This window comes from Brachyistius frenatus, unplaced genomic scaffold (genome assembly GCF_029030835.1).
Source record: "Brachyistius frenatus isolate BFR_SWC_R1_liver_20210118 unplaced genomic scaffold, ASM2903083v1 Contig_42, whole genome shotgun sequence".
NCBI lineage: Eukaryota > Metazoa > Chordata > Actinopteri > Embiotocidae > Brachyistius > Brachyistius frenatus.
The window spans coordinates 3,234,354-3,259,506 of NW_027210641.1; the positions used below are offsets into that span (position 1 = coordinate 3,234,354).

The window sequence follows — 25,153 nt, forward strand, 5'->3', positions numbered from 1 at the left end:
ACCAAAAATGAAACCTTTTGATTTAATTTAAACGTCACAAATTGAGCTGCAAATCCTTTTGGACAATACAATAAACCAGATGATGTAAAACCCTTAATTCCCTGCAGAATAACAGGCAGTAGCGACCAATCTTTGTTGTGTGTGGGCTGCTTTAAAATAGCTTTGCCTGTCTTGAGCCTGTAGTTTTAATAGCTGTGTGGAAACTGCTGGATAATGAGAAAGACTGGCATTTCTTGTCTAAAAGATTGTTCTGTTTTATTCCCTCCTTTCACATCTCTCTCCCCCTTAATAACACGCATATTTGACTTGCTCTCCTTTAATTATGTGACCCACCTGGCTCAAAGTCTTTTCCTTATGGAAACTAATGACCAGTCGAAGCTCCGGTTGGTTGACATTACACAGACATGCCAACTGCAGCTGTCTCAGAGATGGGAAATAAATGACTTGAGGGCAAAGAGAATTTTTGGCTCTTACCAGCAAGAAATGTGTTCATTAAAGAAAATATCTGGTTCTATAGATTTTATTTCTGCCATGGATCAGACACGGTGACATAAAAGTCATCCATAGAAAGGTGGATGATGTGCCGTTCATTACCGTACTTGCGAGACAAAGCAAATTTTGTTTGCTAATTACAAGCAAAATATAAACACACCGGTTTATGTGCCAGTTGGTAAATAATTTACATGGGCATTCAATATTTATGGTGGTGAAAACGCTGTTGAACAAGCCAAGCACAAAACCAGAGAAAACCATACATTCCCAAGCATGAGATACAAAGTGACACTTGTTATTTGGACTACAGCATTAAAGGAGAAGGAGAACAGGATGACTCGACATGAGGCCGAGACGGGCCAAGATGATCTGTTAACTGGTCAGTAACCAAGTGTCAGACTACATGTAATATGGCCCCAAGCCTGTCACGGTGTTGAAGCATGTGATGTGATGAGTGTAATCTTACCACACAATGCCTGTGGTTGGCTTGATGTGAATGAATTTTTTTTTTTTTTTTTTTTATCACCGGGGTTTATCTTCTTCCTCCACAGCACATGCCTGTGCATTCATGAGGAATGAGTCATTCATGCCTGTGGTCCATGAAGCCTCGCAGCCCACTCACATCCTCAAACTGCCAGGTCCCCTGGTCCAGCCTCTGTATCAATATCAAGAGCTTATATCCAGACATATTGAACAAAAATTGCTAAATCAGTGTGGTAGCCTACTAAACCCCAGTTCCTCCACCCACGGGGCCAACCTGTATATGTTCCTGCCGTCTACGTGTGTGTCTGTCAGTCAGCTCTCCATGGTCTCGCTCTGGGAGGCCAAACTTTCAGCATTTCCAATGATGTGCCTCGGAAATCTGTTTCCAGGGCAACCAGGGTACCAAATACTCTCCCAGCGGCTTCTCGCTGGTGCGTCCTTTGTTTACACTTTTCATTTCTGTGAAGATGTAGGTTGCTCTAAACAGACATGGATAGGAACAAAAATAGCATATTGCATTAAAAATGTAGCCGGTGTCAGAGTAACCCTGTCAATTTGATGTTGTACTCAGAATAAATCATCATTTTAGATGGATTACATCTCTAAAAAAAAATAATCCGGATTTTACAAGTGTAGGTTCCAAGTCACATGTTCACGACAGGATATCGATTTACAATAGATCCCCGTCCAATTTCGTGTACTTAATTACATATAGAAAGACACCTACATCCCCAAAGCCAAATCCTGATGCGCAGCAGCGCGCACTGGGAGTTTCCCCGACAAGCCGACCTCGGGAGACAAAAGCTCTCATTTAAAACTGACAACTGTCGTCACGTAAAAGGAGACGTTGTTTGAATATCTCTCTCTGCTGATTACCTCCCTCGTTTATTGGACTTGTTGTAAATCAGCTCACGTCCACCACTTTTAAGCCTTGCGCTTGCGCGCAACGGAACCGGGAGCTGTCTAAGTGCTGAAATGAGAAAAGGCGTTCCTTTCCCATTCCTTGACGGTCCCCCACCTGAGAAAGATTTCACTTCACAAGTAACAACACAGGCCAACGGGTTGGTCTTCACACAGCGAGCCTTTAGATCTCAGCCAGCGCCAAAGCACAGCCTCCAGCCGACGCACCTTGGAGTTTCACCTTCCCGACGTCTGAAAACAGGAATGATGTTTCTTCACACCTCCGCTTCGAGAAATTTGTTTTTGGGAGTCAGAGTTTCATGAAACTAAACTATGATCTCTGGCTACGTTGAGGAATGTCTCCTGTGTTTTTGTGTGACACAAGAACACCCAGACGTCCACGACTTGGTCAGGAAGAAAGCGGTATTCCTATTTGGATTATGTGTTTGACTAATGTCAACATACGGAAGAAATAGAAAAGTGAGCACATGGGGAAACCACCGGGAATGAATCGCTCCATTATTAAGGTTGTGGCAGCTTTATTTACAGTTTTCATGGAGACAAACAACTTCAGGTAGGCCAATTTATTTACCAAACATATTTGATTTCATAGATTTAAAACACATTTCTCCTTTCTGAAGTTTGGAAAATGAGATGAATAAGTATTTAATGGTTTAGGGAACGATATGGAAGAAGCGATATCGCTTGTCTGCACAAAGTTGGTAATTGCATGAGTGGCGCTTTCAATACGATTTATCAAAGTTCTTCTTTATTTTATAACTCAATGCTGATTATGATTTTCAATACGAGTTGTTTTGCTAGAAGCCTATTTGATCTCTAAAATGTTCTTATATAACATTTCAATGAGGAAATCGCGTCTCTACAATGATGAGTTTATAGTGACATTTACGCACGTAAATGTGTTATTGTCAACGCTCTTGTGGCATCACAACAATATCCCTGCAATATCACCATTAGAAAATACAGCTTGCTGCGGTATCTGTGTAGGAATCTTGCAAAAATGAATAATCCTTTCTTAAAGGAGATGACCACGACGTCGAAATCACATCTGATACGTGTGTGCGCATAAACGCATTTTCTGGTTTCCTTATGCGTGTCCATCACTCCCAGGCGTGTCCATCACTCCCAGGCGAAAGATAAGGTTCTATCTCCTGGTCCTGAGCCCTGACTTCTGTCTGATCAAGCCTTTTTTTGTTTTTTTTTTGTTACCATGTGCGTTTCAGAGTTGTGGATGCCAAGGAGCACGATTCCAGATCATCCTCCAATATGTCTCCATCAGACTTTCTGGACTCACTCATGGGTCGCACGTCCGGGTATGACGCACGAATAAGACCGAATTTTAAAGGTTTGTTTATCCTTCTCTTTGTCTTTTAGAAATTTGCACACACTTCAACTCCCCTCTATGAAAAAGTGTATAAAACTGTCACTACAACTGTAAGCACTGCAAAGTTTAACATTGGATCCGCCGGCTGTTATCTGTTGCCAGGATACTGTGCTACCAGCCCTTTGATAAGACCAATCAATCACTTTAGTTTACAGTAACATTGTTGTCCAAGCTTGAATTAAATCATGAACCAACTCCTCATCATAACATTGCATGCTTGTTTGCATTTTGTGAAATTGTGTTTGAAAAAAAATCCCCATCTCTCTTAAATACTTAAACGGGGGAGGGGGAGGGGCGTTTAAATATCACAGTGACAAACAAAAAGATTGGTTCTCACAGCAGACAGGGATGCCACCATGACAGGCCAAATGATGGATGGTGCCCCTGTGGCGAGGCTGCAGGCTCCTGCCTCCCTCTGTTGTTGTTGCTGTGATGCTGAAGACAGACACTGCATCTGTCACTGGAACGGAACAGAGCGAGTAGAGGCTGGCCCGCTGGGGCTCAGACCCACTCTAGGCTGGGTCAGGTGGGCCGGGATTTGTGGGGATTTGGGGACTCCAGTATAGCTGAGGCGGCCAGACAGTACAGCACAGGGACTGTTCATCTGTAGGATTCCGAAAACACATGGCCCAGATCTCTCCTCTCCATTTGGGAGACAGGGAAGATGTTGATAAGATTGCTGCTGTGGACTTCAGATGAGAGGACAGCCTGTTTAACACTGGCTGGCATTTTCAAAGGAGGGATGACGTGCTGTTTCCAGCTAATAAAAAGAGGATTATGAAAGCTATACGGCCTGATTTAAATGTTGCTGGTTAAATTTGTATTCTCTTTTACTTTAAGGCAGATGCACGATCACGATAAAGCACCGTGTCTTGAGCGCACGTATCTTCATATCTTCCAGCTAGAAAACAAACACATCGGCATGAAGCCCCTGGAATATAAACAAATGATTTTGGTTGTGAACCTGCTAGTCATACTTTGAAGAGTGTTGAACTGTATTTCTGAAGGCTGACCTAGATTTCCTTGCTGAGTTTGTTGAGAGGAGGTGCTGCCTTATTTTTCTGCTTCCTCTGTTAAATGCAGCGACTTGACGACAAACTGAGGCAAATATTAATACCAAGTACCATGCAATATTGATGAGGAAAACACAGGGGAAGGGCACTGGGAAGGGCTTACAACTTCACTCATCAGATAGAGTAAAAACATTTGATTTGACTTTAAATAGCACATAACCTGCCGAGCCTCGCAAAGACATTTTAGTTCAGGCACCTCTGTGGGGGGAAAATGACACTATTCATTAGAGCACGCTGGGAACTTTTTACTCACAGTCTTGGAGAGAAATTGCTCTGATTTGATAGTGGGACAAACAGATTACTACCGACCCGCAGCTGACACTGTCAAATAATCTGTAGATTACCTTTTTAACTGATTAAGAAGTAATAACTTGAACAAAAAATGCCAATAAGAATTTCTAAAAGCTAAATTTGACATAATAAGAATGGTTTTTTTACAACCAACACCCCAAAACCTGAAAAAAATGTAGTTAGATATCATGTAAAGTTAAGAAAATTTTCACATCTCAGAATCTGAAACAAGTGATTTAAATAACTGATCGATGAACAGAATAGTTGACATTTAATTTTCTGGGGATTTCTGGTGATTGAATCATCGATTAGTCAGCTAATGGTTGCAGCACTAAGTTACTGATTGTGTGTGCATGAATCGTCTGTTGAACGTGTTAACAGCAATTTCTGCTTGAAATATTACCAACATTTTTATAGAAGCCATCATGACATAATCATGACATCAAGTTGACACTTATTCATTATTAATTATTATCATTCTTTTGGTTTCCAAACATGCATAATTTCAGTCTCCAGTGACGAAACATTAAGGCTCTTTCCTGTCATGTCGTTGTCATTCCATTTCACAGGTCGCCCTGTAAACGTTACATGCAATATTTTTATCAACAGTTTCAGCTCTGTCACTGAGACAACCATGGTGAGTCCCTTTTGGCATTTTGGTTGCTTTTTTTGCTCTGTACAATGTGTCTGTGTGTTATCTGTCCCTCAACCTGCAGGTCCACCAGTTAATGTTACCTGCAACATATTTATCAACAGCTTTGGTTCTATTGCAGAAACTACAATGGTGAGTGTTGTGCTTGGACATTTTCATGAGCCCTGACCCCTTCTCTGGAGTTACGATTGAATCGTCTTGTTTTAACCTTGTTTAATCGACTTTTTCCAACATTTATCTACACTACGTATATGTTTTTTGCCATCCTGGAATCTATTGGCGGGCTATTCAATTGATAAAAAAAAAAAAGTATTAGTTTCTGCTCCCATGATGGCCTTTGTGCACGTGCTAGCTCAGGTTTAATAATTCATGCAACAAATCCAAACTAGTAAGCCAGTTTAAGTGTAGCCAATAATTGACAGCGGGGGCCTTTTAAAACAAACTACTGTACAATGCGTGATGTGTGAAAGCATCCAATTGCCAAAGGGTAAAAATATACAACCTACAAGGCTGCATTGAAACTAATCAGAATCAAAGCACTCATAATGAGTGCTAATAACTACTTAGATCATGAATGGAAAATGTTAATTTGCGCAGGAGCTGGAACAACGTAAGACTGCCAGGGAATTACAGTTTCAGACAAGCATGCAAATATTTGGAACCGCCAATATGCTGGTGAAATGTCAAACAACATAAAGGCTTCTCATCATCATGACATATCAATTACTCTGAGCAAGTGAGCTTTGTGACACTGCAACTGCTCTGTCAGAGTCGTCCTCATCAGGCCCTACATCTAATAGATGCTTCATTTAGCCTCCACAATGGCCTTTACATAATTCTGATTAACCAGAAATGTTATCATAAGGTCAGCGAATGCAGCTTGCAACAATATGTCATCATCTGAACGTATAGATTTTATATGTGCTGAAGATGATTGTATTTCTGGACGATATAGGTGTTGAGAAATTTGCATTCAAGATCATATTTCACGCATCATCCATTGTATTGTTTGTCATGTATTGTTATTGATGGTACGGGGCGGCTTTAGAAAATATTTTGAATGATCACAACAAGAAATAGAGTGGAGTACTTATTACTGTTTGTATAGTGCATGTGTTTGTGTATAAACAATTTAATGTTGTAGTTGATTTAAGTAGTATAATATAGCTAGTAAAATATGTATACTAAAATAGTACAATATCATATAAAGTAGTATAATTTTAACCACAGTAGTTTACATATTAATATATAGATAATCTATAAATATACATATTGTTAAGGTGATCATATTTGGTGTGTGCAAAATCTTAATTAGCAAATTAACTATAGCTGTCATATAAAAGTATTCATAATATTTCCCTCTAAAATATAGTGGGGTTGAAGTATTAAGTAGTTTACCATAAAATGTAAATACTAGAAAAGTACAAATACCTTAAAGATATGGTGTAAGTACTTGCTAGCTCTATTTATTTTTTTATTACTTTAGAGATAAATTTTCGTGTTCTAGAATAATCATGAATTTGTAGGTTTATTAATGTAATTGTAATATAATGCAACCTCATCATAAAAAGGGTGGAGGAATAATAAAATGCGATAATAAAAACGTACACCAGTGGCTGGCGTTGCGTCGTCAGCCCACATTGTGATAACCCAAATCACCGCACTACAAAATATGCAAAACCACTTGTCATCTCTGCAGGATTACAGAGTGAACATCTTCCTGCGGCAGAAGTGGAATGACCCCCGGCTGGCGTATAGCAAATACCCGGATTCCTCCCTTGACCTGGACCCGTCCATGTTGGACTCCATATGGAAGCCTGACCTCTTCTTTGCCAATGAGAAGGGAGCCAACTTCCATGATGTCACCACAGACAACAAGCTGCTGCGCATCTTCAAGGACGGGACTGTCCTCTACAGCATTAGGTGACATATTGGACACGTTGTTATAGACAATTAGAAATGACTCCAGAATTATACTACAACTGAATCATTCGGTCGCTGATTCATTAATTAATCAATCAATAGTAAACTAATCCATTGGGTTGTATTGTTGTAGTGTAGCTGAGGTAGGAATCTGTGCCGAGTGAAAGACGATGCTGCAGAGAACAGGAAGCTCTGATGCCTAGATTACCCAGGGACATGTTCACTTCTCGCTTCTCTTACATTTCCATCTTAAACATCAAAGACTGGGTCAATGCACAGCGTACACTTTGAAATTGATTTCAATCTCATTATGATCACTCCTTTGAAATGGTATAATTTCCTGAACTAAAGTACATTCCCAAGTGCAATGTAGATTTTTGATTAAAAGGAACAGTGGTTGTAAGAGGGCAAACTAACTCAGGGGCACTTTAGAGAGTCCAGAGCAAAGATAGAAGCAAAAGTAAAAAAACAGAAATGTGTACTTTTCTTTACGTTAAAAGATTTAGGCACTCCAAAAAAAACAACGTGGAATACTCTGGATGGATGACATTTTGCACAAACTATAAAATATGAAAATATGTTGTATTTAATTTTAACACAACTTGAGCCACATACAGCTTTCAATTTTCTCTGCAATGATGCGATATGAAGCAGATCAATTTCGAGTCCATTTAGAGAGCGGCTCGAGGCTGAGCAGTGCTCAGGTGTGAAGGTAGAGTGGGAACGACGGGAGAAATGAAAGGTGGTTAGCCGCACTCTCCATCCATGGGAGAAATGACAGAGTGGGCAGACTGCGGACCACAATGCATCACAGAGACAATAAGTTGCAGTAATGAAAGTGTGATAGGAACCTGCTGAAGGGAATCCTACATGATATGTTGGAGGTTATCACACAGGAGAGAAAAAAAAAAAAGAGCAACCAATGCGGTTATTACCACAAAAAAAAAGTACCGACTGTAATTTAATTTTTGAAGCAAATTATTTTCAATTCAAGTGTCGACCCACTTGTTCAACATTAATAAATATATTTGTTTTAAAATCGAAAAACATATATTCATGGGTGCAGTCTGTTCACTATGTTTTACTTTGTGGCTTTTTCTTATATTATAGGTTGACTCTGATTCTGTCATGCCCAATGGATCTGAAGAACTTTCCAATGGATGTCCAAACTTGTACGATGCAACTGGAAAGCTGTAAGCATTGATTTTCTCAGTTTTGTCACCACACTTTCTAAACTAAGTATCAACTGTATATTTAAGGGAATCTATTGTTTTCTGTTTGTAGTTGGCTACACTATGAATGACCTGATCTTTGAGTGGCTGGAGAATGGTGCCGTGCAGGTGTCAGATGGACTCACCCTGCCTCAGTTCATAATGAAGGATGAGAAGGAGCTGGGCTACTGTACCAAACACTACAACACTGGTCAGCGGACACACAGACTCCCACTAACGCTGTTTGTATTTCATACCGATAACACTTCTCGTGGTTTAACGGCTGATTTGCATTTGTTTCGCTGTTGAACAGGTAAATTCACCTGTATTGAAGTTAATTTCCACCTGGAGCGGCAGATGGGATACTACCTGATCCAGATGTACATTCCCTCTCTCCTCATTGTCATCCTCTCATGGGTGTCTTTTTGGATCAATATGGACGCTGCCCCCGCCAGAGTGGCGCTGGGCATCACCACTGTGCTAACCATGACCACCCAAAGCTCCGGGTCCAGAGCTTCTCTTCCAAAGGTAAACCTCAGTTATATCCGTCAACAAGCAGAGGACACGAGAGCATGTCTAATACGGTTCGATGCTGAATTCAATGTTGCTATGATCGAAAGTTTTGGTCTCAATCAGTCAATCAAAGCACGTTCACGCCTCTACTGGTGAAAAACACATTTTAAGAGACAAAATTAATTTTTAAAATCATGTCTGTTATTGAAGCACATGAATAAATTCTTTATATTACACTTCTTGTAATTATTTTACGGTTTACCGAGAGGTCTTTAATAGACCTGCAAATCCTAGAAATGTAAAAAGAAAATGTGACCCAAAACAAAAATAATTAACAAAAATGTTTTTGAATTGTGATTATCTTATTTACAAAAAAATGTTTTTAGATATTTACTTATATAATCATCTCTTTAAACAATTTGATTTAAAAAGCAAATTGAACTTAATTTGAGTAAAGTTTACTAAATTTACATTCATAAAGACGTAGAGACAAACTACAACTTTTTACCGAAGATGATCAAATAATACAGCATTCTGTGAACTATCCTTCCTCTGAACATTTTAAATATAAATTTGTTATTTAAAAAAAAAAATAATTACAGAGTTGTACATGTGATCAATTGATCATATTCAAATGAAAGTCTCTGCATTATTAATTAACTTTATGAAAATGATTGTATCCATTTTTTTGCAGACTTCACTTTTTCTTATTAGTGAAATTCAAATTAGTACTATTATTACTGAACCATTCAGCAAAGCTAGAAAACTAAAAAGGGGTTAAAATTGGGTAGGTGACACAGGAAAACTTGCAATATGGGAGTTGTCATAGATCTATAATTTATTTATTATACTGGGTCTAATATAAATCATTCAGGAAGACTATACATTTTATTTTGGGACAAATTTGCAATGAGAGCTGAAAAAAAGGACAAACTGCACAAAACACGCAAAATTTGTGAACGTGTGTTGGTGATTTAGCCCCAGTAGAGTTGTTACCCTCCGCATGCACGTCAATGACCTGGTTGACATGACGATTATCGCGACGAGTTTGCAGGTAAAGAAGGGCAACAGGTGGATCAACCAGATTCTACTATTTCTTCTTTAGGTTGGTGCTCCTTCAATGCAAGATTCAGGAAGCAAGATTTCAGACAAAGATTTGTGACTCAAACCTAAACAGAATCAATCCACACAAAAAATAAATAAAATAAGTCAAAGGATGCTTCATTGTTGACTGTTCCAGCATAAGTAGGAAGAGAACAGTTCTCGTTCAGACATCTGTTATGTAAAAGCTTACTTCTACACATCTGTGGATCAAAACCTTTTTTTTTTTTTTTTTTAACATAATAAAAGCACATGCAGCTCTTATAACATGATATCTATAGTTAAAAAATATGCAGCATTTTTGGTGTCATCTGTGTACTTCAGCAACAGCGGTGGTAGTCTCGGGTAGCTTATTTTCAATCAGGGAAAATTGCCATGCACATATTGTGAAGAGTACTGCTGGCTCATCGAGAGTCCGAGCTTGATGGTAATCACTCTCCATACGTCAATGTGAACACGAGTACCAAAGGCCTCAGCCACGTCAGAGATTCCCACAGGAAATACACGCATACTGATAAATATTTAAAAAGAAGCCTTTGAGAGCCTCAGCCAACAAAAACAATAACTTTATATGCCCTAAGTGCCCTCAAAAAGCCGAGTTGTTTTCTCAACATGCTAATCAGCTGTCATAAAGAGATGAGGTCACACTGATGAGCAACAAAGGCTTTCAACATCGTCCTCACCTTCTCAAAAGAAACAGATCAAAACCGGTAGTAAAGGTCCAAACTAGTACGAAAGTTCTCTTTCTATTGGTAATTGGCGCAGCAATTATTTCCCATGGTTTGCAGCCACGAAATCACTGACATCACTGGCAGCTCTGATAAACTTGTTAGCAAACATGATGATTACTGTTATTTGAAAACCACTGTTGACTAAAACAATGGGCAAAATAAAGGGAGAAAGACCAGAAAAACTTACCAGAGATGAATTGGTCGGCCTAAAAGATGTGGAACTCAAATTTAATAAAGAGAAGTCAGAAAATAAATACCTATTTGAAGTTAAAGCTCAAATTCATACTGTATTTGAACTGTTCACTGATGCTGTCACCTTGAAGGATCTAACAAAGGGAATCTGTTTTCTCTCCCAGGTCTCTTACGTGAAAGCCATTGATATCTGGATGGCTGTGTGTCTGCTCTTTGTATTTGCTGCATTGCTAGAATATGCTGGGGTTAATTTTGTCTCCAGGCAACAGAAAGAGTTCCTTCGCCTGAGGCGAAGACAAAGGAGGAATCACAAGGTAGGCTTTCAAAGTCTTCACAAAGTTGCAGTTTAAATATCAAACTTTTTAGCAACTCTAGCAGTGTTGCTCTGGGTACGGGGATATTGATCAGTCAACCACTTTGGTCCAGAATCAAATAAATCTCAGCTCAGCTATTGGATGGATTAACATTAATAATGACGACCGTGGTGGGTGTTTGTCTGACTTTTTGTTTGGATACGCCATCAAAGTTTATATTTATGCAGAGAAATATCTCAACCTTATCCAGGTGAATGGGTTCAGAATCTGGCACAGACATTAACGAGTCCCAAATGATATATTCAAAGTTTGGCCACCATGTTCGCCCTTTCAAAATGTTTGAATATCTGTCGGGTGGATTTCCATGAAATTTAGTACAAACATACATGAATGTTTGTACAAAATCATCTGAACAAATTGCCAATTTTATGTATAAGGCCCAAAATCGTGAATTACACCAGCCTCAAAGGGCTTTAAAATCTGTCCATCCCTAAACTTTTGATTTAGATGAGGACCTTTTTAGTTTAACAGAAAAAAAAAAAAAAGGAAGAGACCTCAGATGGAACATCCTCTGGGATGACAGATGTTGTGTGCCCAGAATAGACATGCCAAGGACATGCCTATGAGCCTCGACTCTACTTACTAGCATGACTATAGACACTTGTTGGAATATTGAATAAATGTGCCATTATTAAGCCCCATCCCCTGAAGCAGCCGTTCTAATAGGTTTTTCATTACAGTGCTTCAGGTTATCTTGGGAATTTTGTTTTAATCAATTTAAAAGTGTTTGTATATTGTATCTTTAATTAATGGTCATGTAAGTTAACTGTGCTACTAAAACCTGAGCCTGTGGCCAGAAAGAAGTAAAACATTTGCGTTGCAGTTGTTTAAAAAAAAAAAAAAAGTTCATCTCCATGTGCGTGTGTTTTCTCAGGATGATGACATGCGTGAAGGTCGCTTTAATTTTGCTGGCTACAATATGAGCCAATGTCTGCCAACGAAGGATGGCTCAGCTGTTAAGAACGCTGCTCCAGCTCCAAACCCTCAACCATCGGTCCCGAAGGACGTAGATAGCATGAGGAAAAAGTTTGTGGACAGAGCCAAGAGGATAGACACGATCTCCAGGGCCGCCTTTCCTCTGGCTTTCCTCATCTTCAACGTCTTCTACTGGGTCACCTACAAAATCATCCGGCACGAGGACATCCCTAAAAAGTAAAAGACTCTACCCTCAACGAATAACGTTGTATTTTTCATTTCTCAGATTGAGAAATGCCCGGGAAAGCACAGAGAGATGAGTTGGGGAAACTGTGCATTGAGAGGCACCGTGGTGATCATGGCGGTGTTCTTTCAGGGATAATGTACAATGTTCATGCATCATACAGTTACGCTCATGTTCTGATAATGTGAACAGCTCTTGAGACACAGATGCTTTATTTGTTCTTGTACTGCTGCATAATATTCTCGGAAGGGAAAATGGTTTTCGCTCAAGACTTAGAAACATGCTGGAGAAGAGGGACCAAATTGTTTTGTTTTTTTAATCAATTCTGCCTTGGCGTCGATGCAACCAAGGAAACATTCCATGGATTCGTAGGTGTAGCTTTGTCCGACCCTCGAAGACTTTTTGTGACTGCAAAATTTCTTATCACGGATGCTTAGGACTGTTTTATAGTGTACTATTGTCGTGACACTTCCTCTCTCTTTCTACAAAATACAGCAGCAACCTCTATAAAACTCTAAAAGAAGAGCACACACAGATGCATCTCTCCAACATTAGGCAGCGGCACATGTCTCAGGCACGAGTGTGAACAAGGCGGATGGAAATCTGGAATCGGGAATTGGATATTGCATTTTTATGAAATACCTGAGGCCTTAGATAACAAAGATTTGGTGAGATGAAGTGCTATGCTTCTCTATTTTTTCAAGCATCTCCTCTTGTTAGAGCAGTCTATCACAGCCGAATGCACCCGTTGAGCTTTTCTACCCGTGACCAGGCATCCAAAGGTACTTCTAGATGATGAAATATATATTAAATTCTTGGACAACAGATGTCACCTAAAATCATTGTACGTTTTCACAGGTGGTTCTAATTTAGATTTATCATTGGAAGGTAATTTATTATAATAAATTGTCATATATTTCACAAGCTGGGTTCATTATAATATGAAGGCTGATTTTAAGCAAATGTATAAGCCCACAAACTGTGAACATGCACTACATCTTTCAGTGTTTTCATATCCACGAGTACATTTATATTCCAGGTAAATACTCCAGGTATCTTAGGTATGGTTTTAGAGTTTGAGACTATGTTTTTGTAGATTTAGTCTGATGATATATTTATTGTGATGGGGGAAAGCTTATGTTTATAAAATAATATCTTTCTGTATACTTCTTCAACCTCCGCTATGGACTGTTTCCCTTCACTCGGTGTGTTTGTTGCTGGATGGTGACATTCGTTTGTAGATGGACTCAAAAGTGAAGGACAGATCTGCGTAACGTTCTTGGTACAGAGCAGCTAATGGCCCTTGCACTCCTGATATACTGTGGTGAAGAACTGTTTTCTTGAATGCTATTCATGGAAAAAAATAACAGTTATTTACTGGCATGTACATCAATAAAATTGACTGTGCACCATATTTCCTTTATTTCTGCCTCTCCTGTCATGTATTAGGTAGTGACCGATGTTCTGCATTGTTTGATATTTTCAGGCATTTGTTTATGATGGTGACAGGATGCCATTCGGAAAAAATAATAACTGATGACACAAAGCACAAACACATGAAAATGCTTTTTGCGCTCGGTGGCAGACCGGATCAAAGAAAATGACAAACACAGCCTCTCCTCTCCTCACTGAGCTGATAAGTCAGGGTGATGACACGTGCCATGGATCGCCGGGTGGCCTGGGGTGACACAGATACGATCTGGCAGTGGGTTTCCAGTAATGCATGGTAATGGACTTCACACCGTAGTACAGAGATTCCATCAGTAGGTGCTCGCCCACCAGCTGGCTGGAAAATAGCAGGGATTGTATTTGATACAACAACAGACAGAGATGCTTCTTAAATGGTTCCCACCTGTTGTCGCCGCAAGTGAGCTCAAACTCCACGAGTACCCCACATATACCGCTGTTAAAGACATTTAAAGTTATAATACGCGACTGATAATGTCAGTCATTACTAGACGATGGGTATTACTAGGATCCATCAACCCCTTTATTTGTTTGGAGACGAAGACACAGTCTGCAGTAGGTTTGGTGGGGAGGTCGCATGAATCATCCTGCTGCTTTTTTAATTCTCAAAACACAGGGATTATAAACTAATCAGCGATACTAATCCTCCAATGGAAATACCATCCATTTCACCACCACAGTGTCACACCGCTGCCCAGTTTTATGGCTCTTTGAATATGCAAGGATGCGGTAGCCTTCGTGTAATCGGTATAATGACTTATATAAGGGAAAAAAATGTTTGCAGCTTATAATTCTGTTTAAGAGGGAAAACAACTTTCCATCATTCATAGGGTTTATTGCAGCTGCTTTGTGAGGTCTGAGAAGAGGCAAGAAATCAGGGTTGCCATAGCAACTGCACAGCAGTTGATAGGGCCGGGGTGAGAGGAAAGCGAGAAATTAATGAAGTTAAGAACACTTGTGCATGGTTTTGCCAAGGACGTCTCTTACGCCTGCTCATAAATAGTGCACTAAATCGAAACACAATTTCCACTGTATTACGGTAATAAAGACACTAGCAGCAGATTCTGCTTGTTTCCTGAGGGCTTTACTCAGAGGATTATGCTCCCATGACACTCTTCAAACTACTATACCGGCACTGTGTGTGTGTGTGTGTGAAGGAGAGTCTGCCAACTACGAGGTATTCACTTTACAAATTCTGCACCAAAAGCAGAACAACGGAAGACTCAACACTCTATTATTAATCTGCACTCCTGTTTTATACCTTTCTATCCAAGGGTTGCCTTGACTACAATCGTTGAGAACCCGTGTGCCTGAGAATTGTTTACTTCGTGAGTTAAAAAAAATAAATAATATGATTTTGACTGAACAGACCATTCAAAAATGTAGCTGCATAAACCATATCCATCAAAAAAGAGCAGCTGGGGAAGGCCATGGAATTGGGTCAAAAGCTCCAGAAAAACAAACTAATTAGATCTAATATTAAGGAAGTCGTTTTTCAGATTGAAACAGCCGAAATAGACCGTGTTCACATTTGATATGAATTTATTAATGTTAAAAAAGTATTATTTACCCTGTGTGCACTGTTAAATGTAGTATTGTAGTATGTAGGGCATAATAAAACTGACCTGCAGTCAAAAGCAAGAGGCAGGACCTAAAAAAATACTAGTATTATTATTAGATACCTCTGATTATACAAGTAACATCTGGTGACTTCGATCAATAGCGGTCAAAGACCATACCGGCGCCCTCATCAACCAGCATCAGTGTGAACGGAGTTCAGAAGCTCCATTCATCAAGATGGAGGTCTCGTATTATTAAAGGCACAAGCTGGAATTTAAATGTAAACACAAGGGTCACCCGAGCTCCCCTCCTATCACTCTCAGGTGTAACACATCGCATTATGTCTAAATGAATTTTACCTAAATAATGCTTTCCGATACGGTTACATGTTTTACAAACATCAATAAAACAGTCGAATTCAGCGAATGTATCTTCTCGTGGTCCGCTAGCCGTCCGTTTAACCTCGCCGTGCACACGGGAGACAAATAAAGTGCCGAAGCCGTATAACACGATTTGCAACCAATCGGTTAGTGAGCGCGCACAGGACAGTGGGAGGAGGAAATGGGGTCAAGGGGGCAGGCGGGGGTGGAGGGGGGGGGGGGGGGGAGGTGAGAGGCAAAAAAAAAAAAAAATCTGGCACATGCTAATGTGCAAAAATGCATAACATAATCGCTTTGTCAAAAAAGGAGAGCTGGCTGAAAAACAGCCACAGAGAATCAAATCAGACTGACAACAGTTGAAAAAGACAACGGGAAAGAGCCACGTACACATCAGATGGGAGGCGGGGGGGGTGTCTCGGTTTCTGGTCGACAGGTGGGAAAACAATAGTTTTACTAAGCAGGTACTCCTGTCGTGTTGCGTTTAATTACTCGGCCATCGGCGTTCAGTTCACTTTGTAGTTTGCCAAGATGTGCTGTTGTTGTACTGTAAGCGGAGGTGGCAGGAGAGTTGTAAGCATCGCTGTCTGGAGCTGGCGAGCTAAATCTGGGAAGCCGTCTCGTCCCTTCTGCATCTTAACTTTCCAAAAGCAACTGTGGCAATTTGCAAAACCACAATGAACCCAACGTTCGTTAAATTACTTGCGGTGTCGTTGATCCCTTTATATCACGTTATTTCTCCATTGAACGTGTTTACAGAGATTTTCATAGACCTAAAAACACGCGTCCGTAGGATTGTTTGTACTGATGAATAATTTAAAACTCTCTTCCTGGTAACGTTGCATTCGTTGTTAGCTTCCAGGTTCAAACCTTCAGTCCTCTCTTTGGTCGCTACGGTTTTTATAAAACAAACTTAACACCTCACTTTTGACAGCTTTTACTCGGTTGCGTTTTGAACGCTGCACTTGTGTGCTTGCACGTCGATGGTTTGATTCCATTTTATATCATAACGTCTCTTTTGCTTTCGCTATTAAGACAGAGACATCCACACCGGATGAGGCTGGGACATCTAGCCCAGTGGTCGCCTGGCAACGCCACTTTGGAAGGCGGAGCTTGTGAAGAAGCACTGAAGGGAGGGTTGTATTTATTGAGCTGTTGAGTTTGAGTAGCAACGATCTCTCTCCAGAACTGCAGACTCTGCTTTAATAAACTAAATGAGGTGCAGATTTGGTTTCCTCCATGTCTGATATTTTTCTATAACAGCAGTAAAAATATTATTCTTCCACCTCTTAATTACCCATCAGGGGAGAGGGGGTGGGGGGGCTTCAGTAGAGGGTAGAAACCCTGCAATGTTCTTTCACCACTCACGGTAAATAGAGGTTAACGGGCAATAATGGGACGACAGACCACATATTTTACTTGGGTGGCAGTCGGGGCTCTAAGGGAACACCAATACAATTTAATGTTCCTTTCCACATGTGATCCATTTCCCCCTGGCTATTTACTGGTGTTATTTACTGCAGAGGATTCTGAATTCTTCTTCACTGCTGGAAGTGACAGAGGTGTTTGTATCACAGCCAAGAGGGCTGTGGTGGTTTCTGGACGTGAGGGATTAAAAGAGCAAAAGGAAGTGCTTGTGTGTGATCAGCTTGCACAGAAGGCTATAAGTTGATTAGCCAACAGAGCTGCAAACTGGATCTATAGTTACACTCCAACATGAGGAAAAACCTGAATAACATTTCATTACCTTACAGCAGCATTACTATTTTAAGGCAACACCTTGGGAATCACTGATGAAAACAGGAAGCTTTTAAGTACAATGTTTGAGCTATTTAGAGGAGTGTTGTGGCAATGAGTCCAGCGGAAGCAGTTAGGTGCAGTGAAGCAGAAAAATTCAAGGTGTAAAAGGAGAGTTTATCTCTCCTCAGACTGAGTACAACAAACAGATTGGAGGTGCTCCCAGAACAAACTAAATCCAGCTCCCATTCGGAGGAAAAAATAAAACTCACTATCTATTTTAGCCAAAACTACTGGTCAGACTACCCTGACTCCATGTATCCAGCAAAACCCAGGTTGTTTTAACTATCATTTCCTGTTTACTTACATGAATGGTGATGTACTTACATCTCTGTCAGGCTGTGTAAAGTCACAAGAGAAAAACCATCCGAGGACTTTATTTTTTTTACCTCATTTCACGGCAAAATAACTGAACCATGAGGGGGAAGTACCACTAAAAGCTTTCAGTGCCATACAGCCAAGTGAGTAGCTGTATAAAGTTTTGCACGGCCTTCATCTGCCGTCTTTATTCATAACACAAACAGTTTCTCACTACAAGATGAAAGGGATCTCTGTCTCCTACTGAACAGCACGGGCAGCAGCAGACATAAAAGAGCATTTTATTTAATTTTTTTCTAAACACAAAGGGTCTAAAGGGAAATGAACAGAAGAATAACATGAGCAGAGAGCAGTATCAAGCGTGTATTATATTAAGGCTGTGAAACCCGGGAGGGGAGCCAATAGAAATGGGCTGAGGCTCCTCACAGGAGTCAACACTGGATAGATATAAATCCTAAGAGGCTGTGTGACTTCAGCTCTGAACACAAAGCAAGCCACCGATGGGGGGAGGGGGGGTCTACATACATGAGGAGGTGTATATTTCTGGTGATCACACTTGACACAACCTACTATTAAAGAGTTGGCATTCTTTTCATTCACACATACCATAGTGATGGGACTCAACAATAATCATGTCTGAAGCATGTTATCCGAGCAAAGTCCTCCGAGTGTTTAAGAGAGCTGCCAAATCCCCAGCCAGTTGGACTTTTGACATGCTTTTAATCAGCCTACGATACCTCCCCACATCCACCAGGGGGCTCAACCTCATCCTACTCCTCTCCATGTCCTGTTGCCACGCCTCTCTACACCTCTGGAGCCCCTCTACAGAGCCTGGCTCAAGGGTTACCTCCTGTCCAAAGCTCTTCTTCTTTGCCTCATCTTCGTCTTCTTCACCGAGGAGCAGCGACGCACACTCTCTGAGAGACACCACTTCTTTTTCCAGGGCGGATGCAAATATTTGAGCCACCCCCTGGCCTGTTGTACCTGCAACAGGCTGGAGGGAGCAGGACGCAGGGAGGAACGCCAACAGGGAGTTCAAGAACTGGAGCATCTGTAACTGGCTGCAAATAAAACAGCACAGCAACATTTTGCATATTATTTCATAAACCATGTTAAAATAAATTTAAAAAAGATTTAAGTTTCTTGAAGTCGTTTTCTTTTCTTTTTTTTTTTTTTTTTCTTTTCTTTTTTTTACCATTTTTGTCATTTGTCAGCCTGTTCACTGTTCATTTACAGGATTTGTAATTTTAAGTGCTTTGCTTGCCGGAGAATCATAATCTCTTTGATATTCAGGCCGCCATACATCTCAGTCGACTTCAAAGGCTTGTCAACTTTGAATCTACTAATATAAATTGAGCAGTGTGTACCTGTACTTACAGATAAACCTTTCTTTTTTTTCCTTTTAAATGAAATTGAATCAATCCCTGGAAGTACTTTTTTCAACCAGTACACTGAGCTGTAATATTACAGTTAGTAATTGAACTAAAATTCATTATTCCGGATTTTTCTGACTTTGCATGACTATCATATTAGCAGCATATAACATTTCAGGTCATGCAAACCAAAGAAAATTCTTAATAAGGAAAACATGAAATTGGCATTTTGAAAATAGGATATAAAGGACAAATGTAATACCTTATTAAAGATGCCCTGTGGATTTTTTGCTAATAGTGCCACGGAACAATTTTGTTCTTGTTTGTTCGTATGATCCAGTAGGCACGTTTAATTTTATTTTTGGAAAAAAAAAAACATCCTACTTTGTGAACCAATAATTCAATTATAGTTAATAAACAGTGGAATACTATCCATCAATACATACACTTCTAAGGTCAGTAATTCAGCCATCTTAGTAGTGTCTGTCAATAAACATGATTTACCTGGAATGGACAGACAGCTCTCCCTGGAAAGGTGTTATCTGATGCCAGTGCAGCAGCATGAGAGCAGCTGGTCCTGAAGAATTTGATAGGAAATACCGAGGGCTCACTTCTATCTTGTTACAGCCCACTCTTTTCTGCATCCAGCCATCTATATCACCTAAGCTGTAATCAGGTGAGTCTATGTGGAAGACCCAGCGATCCAGCACTGCCAACAGACTCAGGAAGTCCTCCCTCGTCTCATCTGAGCAAAAAAAGAAGACAATAATGAACATTCATGTGTCAGGATTAAAACCTCGAGTTTTAGGCTTGTTGAGATTTGTACCTGTTTTGAGTTGGGGGGATTTCAGCAGTTGGGTTTGGATACTACTATTAATCTCTAAAGCAATTTGACAGCAATGCAGGACAAGTGGTGTCGAGTCGCTCATGGGGGCAAAAGCATCTAGTCTCTGGACAGAATGGAGCATGACACGGCACTTGACACAGCCAGAGTTCAACAAAGGTGTCAGCTCGGTCACTGCAGTCACAGCCAGTCTGCATGTGTTGAGATCATTGGGTCTGCTGGCGTTGTGCTGCTTGCTTCTTTTGGCTGCGGGCTCTGGGAACGTGGAGGAGGAGGAGGAGAAAGAGGAGGAGGAGGAGGGCGCAGGGAGCCAGAACACTTGGCTCTGGGTCTGGATGACTGCGGGCATTGAGCTTTGGCCCGTCTCTGTCAGGATGGATAAGCTCACACTGGACATTGGTCTGGAACAGAAATAGCACATAACTAACAATCAGATATCTCACAGCGAGTTGATAATTAGACCAGAAATGACATAAATACCTGCAGACTGTGTGTGTGTGTGTGTGTGTGTGTGTGTGTGTGTGTGTGTGTGTGTGTGTGTGTGTGTGTGTGTGTGTGTGTGTGTGTGTGAGACTGCTTGTGAACTAATTAACAACAACAATTCCAGGTGGTGAAATTACATCAGCTGCCCAAGTGCACCAATCAAAAACAGCAATAGTATATGGGCTCTTGAGCCAGTCATGCCACAAGTAGTTTTCGTCCTCATGTTCTCAAATGAGAAAAAAACAAAAACAAGAACAGGTGGATGGAGGAATCCGATCGCTTCATGTTCCCACAAAAAGCAGCTGGGAGAGTTATTAAAAACATGTTGCCATGGTGACCACCTATTCACCCTGCATCTGCCTGGAACTGAGGGGCGATCAAAAAGGCAAAAAAAAACCATCTTATTCAGTTAGCGCTGTTTCATTGACAGAAATTAGGTATTAATTTCCTTTAAAATAATTCCTCACTGATTTAATCGTGTGGAAAAACCTCTATGTTTTTCATAATTTACCGACATGATCTGTCCACCTCAACAAACGGCCAGTGTTTTAATTCAGATGAATCTAATCAGGCAGTAATGACGTGGTGTGACAGCTGGACAGTCACTTGATTAGTGCCGTATCAATATTGGCTGTATCTTTTCCGTGGATACACTCAACCAGACGAACTCACCTATGCATGATGAGACATGAAGTAGATGAGCATCTCAGAAGAATCACTACGAAAGTGTTATGATAATGTCATGTTCAGCGGACCACACAGAGCCGATACCTCAGACCGTTCAGGCAATATATTCTCATTCAAAAAACATACACAGTCCACTTCAATTAAAAAATAAATCACGTTTACACGGAGCTGTCGGCAGTTAGAATCACTCCCACAACCATTCGGTCCTCAGTGATTCGATGCCACAGCTTGTCAAAGTGAGGTTTTGAAGACACTGCTGGCGTGTCTTGCATCTTGTCATCCGAGGCCTCATCCCTTGACTCATCATCACAGTCCCACAGAGCAATAAGGCCTTCCTACACAGAAAGTGCAAAGACTGTAATCAGCAATGACATGTGTGACAGCACTGACAGCAACAGCAGTTTGTTTCAGACGTTTCTATTTGAATAGCCAATAAGGCACAGCAATAGTGGACTTGAAGAGTGTTGCTGTAATACTGCCGGTCCAAATACAGGAAAGTAGTTGAAATCTGCTTTAAAAAAAAAGAAGAAGAAGTTTGTTTCAGGAAATGTACACATTTATTGAATCAGTAAAGGCACCATTTAGATCAGTCCTTAATAAGATAATCCTAAACCCACGCAAGTTTTTAATTGAGCATAACACATGCCAGCAAGATATAGATATCATTATCGAAAATTACAACAGCTACTATCCAGATAACAAACACAATATATATTCATTTTACATGCCATTGTTTTTTTTTGTCTTGTATAAATTATGACGTGGCGAACAGTAAGCAGCAAAGTTATTACTACCATATTTTTTCTTCCCTACCATGGGATTAATAAAGTCTTATCTCATCGCTCTTATCTTATGTAATATTTCATACAAGGACACACATGTTGTGATCTGATCATGAAAACTGTCACTAGCTCCCAAACCGGTGAAAAAAACAACAACAAAAAAACAGCCAAATACTGCAACAGCATGCCGATTTTTTTGTTTTTTGTCATAGCACATTTGTATTTCCTTACACGACCAGTACCTGCTCATGCTGGGTGAGAACGGACTCCCTGTCCGAGACCACGTCAGCGAGCGCTCGCACCGACTGCTGCAGAACTCGGTCCTTCACCCTCACTTCTCTCTGAAGCTCCTGAAGGACGGTCAGCCCGCTCTGCAGTACAAATCAGTACACGGGTACACGTTAGCTGAACACATACACATAATTAGGTTCATGTCATTGACACCGAATAGAAATATCATTAACAGGCGATTGATTATGCAATGTATAATGATTGGGAACAATAGCTTCGATCTGGTCATCATGACAACACACAGTTACATATGAATATGTACAAACTGATGCTGCAAACAATGAACACTTGTGTCCACTCGTTAAACCATATTTTAAACGGAAGTCTTCACACACGTAAAAGAAAAACATGAATTATTCATTCATTTTTGCTGGGGTCATTAATTAATTGTACAGCCCGATCAATACTGGATTTTTGGAGTCAATCCTGATATTAGGAATAAAAAAAAAAAAGAATTATGATATTGATATGTCCACCAAAGTGTGGTTATCAAACACTTGTGTAATGGAGGCTGGACAATTTTCAGCTGAATGATAAAACATATTGTCCAAAATTATATCAGTACAATGAAACAGTGAACTTCACTTCAATGGAAATATAATCATTTTAAATAACAACACATTTTAAAAACACAAGTAGATAATTACCACAGGCATTTTTTTTTTTTTTTTTTGCATTATATTCTGTAAAAAGTAGTTATCATATTAAACAACACCAATATGTCTCTGATAGGCCGAAATCAGCCAGCGAATTTGGCCAACCAATAAATCGGTCAGGCTCTAATTATTTTTAAAAAAACTTTGTAAAAAAAACCCAATACCATCTTGTCTTGCTGGGATTACACTAAAAGATGAATGGCATTAAATTATAATTTTCTCCACTGATGTCATAAAAGCTCACCTGCAGTCTGGATTCTAACGCCTGAAGAGTGACGAGACGGTTCTCCGGTGGAGGAGGGGATGGATTCGGTGCTTCGGTGTCCCGACCGCGCTGAAACATGTTTTGTTAATTTGACACGCTGCCGCTCTTTTAAAAATCTAACTCTTCAAAACTATCGCGGCTCACGACGGGTAAATAATACGCCTCACCGAGTAGGAGACACCACACAGGTCGGTGATGAGGAATTTTTCCAGCGGCCGTCCTGCTGCACCTCCATCCTTGAACACCAGCAGCATCTGGTCCGTTCCGCATCCCAGGAAGTCGTCCACGTGGACGGAGCTGACGCCTGACCACAGGGAAGCTACCTGGAGAGGAGAGGAGTGTTCAACAATGTAAAAACTTATACATTTAATGAGAATAGATCTGTAGAAAATACAGAAGGTCAGAATATAATAAAATCTCAAGTTTCACATACCTGAAACGTTTCCCGCCGCACGGCGCAAACGTGCCCCTGGTGAAAAGATATGACAAACAGGCAGCCGTCTCTCCCCGTGTTAACTACCTGAATTGTTTCAGGTCGCTGGAACGGCAGTCGGCACACGTCTTTTACGACTCCGTCCTCACAGTGGACGAGTTGCCGGTGAGAGGTCGCGGCGACCGCGGCAACTTTCAGCAGGCCGTCCACTCTGGCAGCCGAGAGGACCGAGACGCACCGCGTGACGCGGATGTAGGGAGGGGGTAGAATCATCGTGCCGTCGAACACTCGTCCACCCTCGACGAAATACCCGAAGGTTTCGCTTGTGGACGGGTCACTCGGGCTTTCAGACTTTTCTGAAAGCCCGAGAACGAAAACCTGTCCTCCGCAGAGGGGAAGTTCTCCAACGACACAGTGGGACAACCGGACGGGTACTTGTCTCACCCCTGTTGCGGCCCGTGCAGATGTATAGAAGACCTTGTTTTCGTGGGTCCACACCACTGTGGGACCCTGCAGGACGTACACACCCTCGTTCATTTGATAGGGGAGCTTGAACTCCACGCAGGGCTGCAGGCCGTTTGAGCTGCTCAGCGTGAGGAGGCTGTACCGGAAGCTCTGGGCTTTCTCACTCTTTTTAGTCACTAAAACACACGGGAGTGAGACTCTCTTCTGAACGTGGGCAGCGGGTTTACACGTCACAACGTCCACGTGAGCGGATGTCCTCCTGCTGATGACAGCTGTTCCCTCTGCTGCCTTCACGAACCTCTCGTCCTCCCGTTCAAACGAGAAGCTGCGGAACACCAACTCGTTTCTGTCGCCGTCACTCGTGGCCGAAGTCCGTTTGCAGTTGAATGAGATTACTTTACCACAGTGGGAGAGCCGATGGGGATTTCGGTACCAATCTCCCGAGGGCGGTCTCTCCATTATTGGGACAGGGAAGCTTCCTTCGGGTTCCTCCCAACGTGCAAAACCTCCTTTTTTTTCTTCTTTTTTTTTTGCGCAGCTCGGGCTTTCACAGCTGTGAAATGTCACTTTCATGACAGAAATGTCGCTTGTCTATATAAAAGGTGGAGTAGTTGCGAAACGTAGAGGAGTCGTGTGGTGGAAAAGTAGTCGTACGCGATGTTTCATACCGCCTTGCGAAGTAGCGCGCCAAATGAAACTGAACGCTTCCGGTTTGCCCGAGTGCATTGTGGGTACGAGCTGGTAAACAGAAGTTGAGTTGACGAGTCAGCTGAAAGTGTGTCGCTAAGTAGTTCCTGTTTTTATTTTTAAACCCGTTTCTATTGTATGACTAATTAGTTTGAAAGCGTTTATTTT

General features: G+C 41.0%; 2 protein-coding genes across 3 annotated transcripts; one reads left to right on the plus strand and one right to left on the minus strand.

Annotated features, from left to right (window-relative positions):
- Nucleotides 1-1,832: 1,832 nt before the first annotated feature.
- On the plus strand, nucleotides 1,833-13,914 carry glra2 (glycine receptor, alpha 2). 2 transcript variants are annotated; one of them, XM_069702701.1, is made up of 9 exons: nucleotides 1,833-2,449; nucleotides 3,120-3,241; nucleotides 5,214-5,428; nucleotides 6,996-7,219; nucleotides 8,330-8,412; nucleotides 8,504-8,641; nucleotides 8,744-8,958; nucleotides 11,132-11,281; nucleotides 12,216-13,914. In XM_069702701.1, exons 1-9 carry the CDS (start codon nucleotides 2,364-2,366, stop codon nucleotides 12,495-12,497), a joined length of 1,515 nt encoding a protein of 504 aa, XP_069558802.1. In that variant the 5' UTR covers nucleotides 1,833-2,363; the 3' UTR covers nucleotides 12,498-13,914. The 2 variants fall into 2 exon arrangements, with proteins under 2 accessions (XP_069558802.1, XP_069558803.1); XM_069702702.1 differs by having other exon boundaries at nucleotides 1,838-2,449; nucleotides 5,361-5,428.
- A 4,370-nt stretch (nucleotides 13,915-18,284) lies between these two features.
- On the minus strand, nucleotides 18,285-25,100 carry fancb (FA complementation group B). The gene is made up of 8 exons (XM_069702703.1): nucleotides 23,834-25,100; nucleotides 23,568-23,723; nucleotides 23,380-23,469; nucleotides 22,431-22,559; nucleotides 21,569-21,741; nucleotides 20,219-20,637; nucleotides 19,897-20,137; nucleotides 18,285-19,080 (listed from the first exon to the last, which is right to left on the minus strand). Exons 1-8 carry the CDS (start codon nucleotides 24,869-24,871, stop codon nucleotides 18,666-18,668), a joined length of 2,661 nt encoding a protein of 886 aa, XP_069558804.1. The 5' UTR covers nucleotides 24,872-25,100; the 3' UTR covers nucleotides 18,285-18,665.
- Nucleotides 25,101-25,153: the final 53 nt, after the last annotated feature.

What these genes read in the sequence shown, in the direction of transcription:
- glra2 (XM_069702701.1), top strand. Translation starts at nt 2,364, where the DNA reads ATGGGGAAACCACCGGGAATGAATCGCTCCATTATTAAGGTTGTGGCA. An exon ending in CTATTGCAGAAACTACAATG is followed by an intron (nt 5,429 to 6,995) that starts GTGAGTGTTGTG and finishes TCATCTCTGCAG; the next exon opens with GATTACAGAGTGAACATCTT. An exon ending in TACGATGCAACTGGAAAGCT is followed by an intron (nt 8,413 to 8,503) that starts GTAAGCATTGAT and finishes TTCTGTTTGTAG; the next exon opens with TTGGCTACACTATGAATGAC.
- fancb (XM_069702703.1), bottom strand. Translation starts at nt 24,871, where the DNA reads ATGAAAGTGACATTTCACAGCTGTGAAAGCCCGAGCTGCGCAAAAAAA. An exon ending in CGTTAGAATCCAGACTGCAG is followed by an intron (nt 22,560 to 23,379) that starts GTGAGCTTTTAT and finishes TTTGTACTGCAG; the next exon opens with AGCGGGCTGACCGTCCTTCA. An exon ending in CTAACTGCCGACAGCTCCGT is followed by an intron (nt 20,638 to 21,568) that starts GTAAACGTGATT and finishes TTTCTGTTCCAG; the next exon opens with ACCAATGTCCAGTGTGAGCT.